The sequence below is a fragment of the Pundamilia nyererei genome, unplaced genomic scaffold, assembly GCF_000239375.1.
Source record: "Pundamilia nyererei isolate P.nyererei 1_Seehausen unplaced genomic scaffold, PunNye1.0 scaffold00236, whole genome shotgun sequence".
NCBI lineage: Eukaryota > Metazoa > Chordata > Actinopteri > Cichliformes > Cichlidae > Pundamilia > Pundamilia nyererei.
Window position 1 is genome coordinate 766,237 of NW_005187637.1, and position 2,882 is coordinate 769,118.

The window sequence follows — 2,882 nt, forward strand, 5'->3', positions numbered from 1 at the left end:
CTCCTATTGGCCGATCATTCACCACATCCAGTTGCGCACGACTTGGTGACATCAATAGGGACGAAGGATCCTGAAAAATTACTCCAGTGTTGGTGTGACGACAGTGACCGTTTCGTATAAATGCCGGGACGGAAAGTTATCTGCTCATACCTCTAGACTTGGCCTCTAAGGTCACCAACTGCTGCAAGCGACTGAAAGCAACTATTATCACTGCCGGTAGTGCCAGAAACTGGGGAAAGGACAATATTTTACCAGGTGAGGCTTTTAGACTAATCTCATTGGAAATGTAAATATGTCTGCTGGTTAAGGGTTGCTCTTTAATTGATCTGGATAGATCTCATGCATCATGTTTTATTCATATTTATTTGGTGAGACTTTAGAGTTCTCTTAGATTTCTTTGTAAAAAACAAGCTTCAAAGCTGCTGCGATCTCAAAGCCTCAAAGGCTTGGTTAGCAGCTTTGCTAAAACTGGATTTCTCAAGATAAAAAATAAAAATAAAAATTGTACTTAAAAAATTATATTCAAAAACGAAACGTCTGGTCCCAAAATTGACTTAAATACAGTGGCGCAGAGTAGACTAATATTGTTTCTGTTTAATATTTCCTATCTGCCATGATCTGTTTCAGACGAAAAACTAAATTACCATGAAGTCGACATGTCTGCTTATCCTTGCATCTCTAACGGTCTGCAACTTGATGGTGTCTGGAGGACAGAGCATGTCTGCTGAGGATGAGACTGACCGAAAGACCATAGACGACATTATTTTAGAGAGAGCAGAGACTCTCCTGTTACGGTCCATTCTCAAAAAGCTGCAGGATGAAGACGGAAGAAATGGTGCGTAAAATATATGTTATTTTCTGAGTTAAGAAAATGTCATAAAATCTTATTTCATACGATACTGATACTTCGGGTATATCTTAGATGTACCTGAAAGTTGCAGCACATTCTCAGTAGTTTACAGTTTCGTGCGCACTTTTCAGGTATCATTTGGAGACATTTTGTTTAAGTAATTGCTAAACAGTTAACATCGGCAATGCAAGAGAATATGTCTCCTTTATAATTAAAAATAAACAAATAAATAATCAAAGAAACAGGTTTTCGACTATCTGCGCACGCGGTAGAGAGAAACCGGGTTTTTATCAGTGACTTCTGAAACATTTAAGAGCCACTTTCCTCTCTTGTTTTCTTCCAGACGGCTATTACTCTCAGCAAGAATGGGTGACAAAACGACAGCACCCTGGTAAGAGATATAGTGATGATTTGGAGAAGCGGCAGCATCCAGGAAGGAGAGAAGAGGACGAGGATGAACAGTACTTTGATGTTCAAAAAAGACAGCACCCGGGCAAGCGCGAAGATGAAACGCACTCTTTCCTAGAGCTGCAGAAAAGGCAGCACCCGGGAAAGCGCTCCACGGCGGGTCACAGTTCTGACAACCCCATCCTCCTGCTCAGTGAACTTTCAAAACGGCAACACCCAGGCAAGCGTTACCTGGTGCTACACAGCAAACGCCAGCACCCAGGTAAGCGTCTTCTAGAGGATGAGGACGGCGACAGTGACGGGGATGCGGACGCGGATGGAGAAGAAGACCTCGCTGAGATGGAAAAGCGTCAGCACCCTGGGAAACGGTTTTGGGATAACTCGAGTCCGGATTTAGGCACAAACAGTCCGTGTGACGTTTTGGACCCTGCGAGCTGCAGCAAGACCAGCCTGCTGCTCGACTTTTTAGACAACGTTAACAAGGGCCACGGTGAGGAGAAGAGACAACACCCGGGTAAAAGGTTTGCACCGGATGAGGATTTAGTGGATGGAGAGTAGATTAGACAGGAGTGCGTATTTCGCTGTGTTGTAAACAAATAAATGTACAAATTAAATGACCACAATGAATTATAAAAAATGAAAAAAAGATCATTAAACCTTTTGTGCCACCGCTTGTTCTTTTGAAGACATTTGAGACATTACCGCAAGCCATTTGTCTGACATTTTCTTGGAGAGCTCATGCGTAATTGCCATCCAAACTTTGGAATAACTATTTAGCTGTACAGACGTTTTTGTTTTGTTTTTTCAGAAGAGTTTGTGCCATATGTTGATCTTTTAATAGCTATCGATATAAATAACATGAGATTATTTATTCTTACATTGAGGCAGATGATTAAAACATTAGTCAGATGGTTTTAGCGATGTTGCCTCTGTGAGGCAACAGGCGCTCGTCAGTTCAGCTTGTGTTAAGATCAAATTAAAGTGTCTATGTTTACACATAAAAGCTCCCTCCACTGTTCGATTAGCGTTTCATTATTTTCTACTCATGTAAAATATAATGAATATCACAGCAAATAAATTGTGTCACTGCTTATTTTTCTACATTACTGCATGGTTTACGTAATTTGAAGCTAATGTTATAAATTAAAAGCTGCCATTGCCTTAAAGTCAGCCACCAATGTTTTTGTTGGACAATAAACGCATTGGTAAAAACGTATGGTTTGCTTTAGTTCCAGCAAATGCAATGCTTCATGGTGCACCATTAAACTGTTGATTCAACACAAGCCTAATTAGTATGTAGTCCAAAGTAGTCACCCTGCCTAAGCCTCTTAGAGAATGATTTATGCAGTTCAGTAACAGACAGAGTGTGTCAGATATCCACTCCCCAGCTTAATTAGGCTCATTCCATCAGAGCCTTGGGAGCAGCTGTCCACCAGCCTGATCAATATGCAAATTATTCATCAAGCATGTTAGTTAACGATGGAGACCTAATATTGGAGATGTTTCGCCGAACACTCACAACTCTAGCAGAATAGCCAAGTGCCAGTGGACTGGCAATGTGTTTATTATATAATGTTTATTATATAATGAGCCACACACACACACACACACACACACACACACA

The 2,882-nt window shown here is 41.0% G+C and overlaps 1 protein-coding gene across 2 annotated transcripts in view; it reads left to right on the forward strand.

Moving 5' to 3' along the window:
* The window catches only part of trh (thyrotropin-releasing hormone), a 9,355-nt gene extending 6,862 nt beyond the window's left edge, over positions 1-2,493 (forward strand). Inside the window, exons 1-3 of one of the 2 annotated variants that reach the window (XM_005749097.1) lie at positions 130-255; positions 628-835; positions 1,194-2,493. In XM_005749097.1, the coding sequence (XP_005749154.1) occupies positions 646-835; positions 1,194-1,816 (813 nt within the window). In that variant the 5' untranslated portion in view covers positions 130-255; positions 628-645 and the 3' untranslated portion in view covers positions 1,817-2,493. Of the gene's footprint in view, positions 1-129; positions 256-627; positions 836-1,193 lie in introns of those variants that run through there. The other variant, XM_005749098.1, reaches the window with a different exon arrangement.
* The last annotated feature ends 389 nt before the right edge of the window (positions 2,494-2,882 follow it).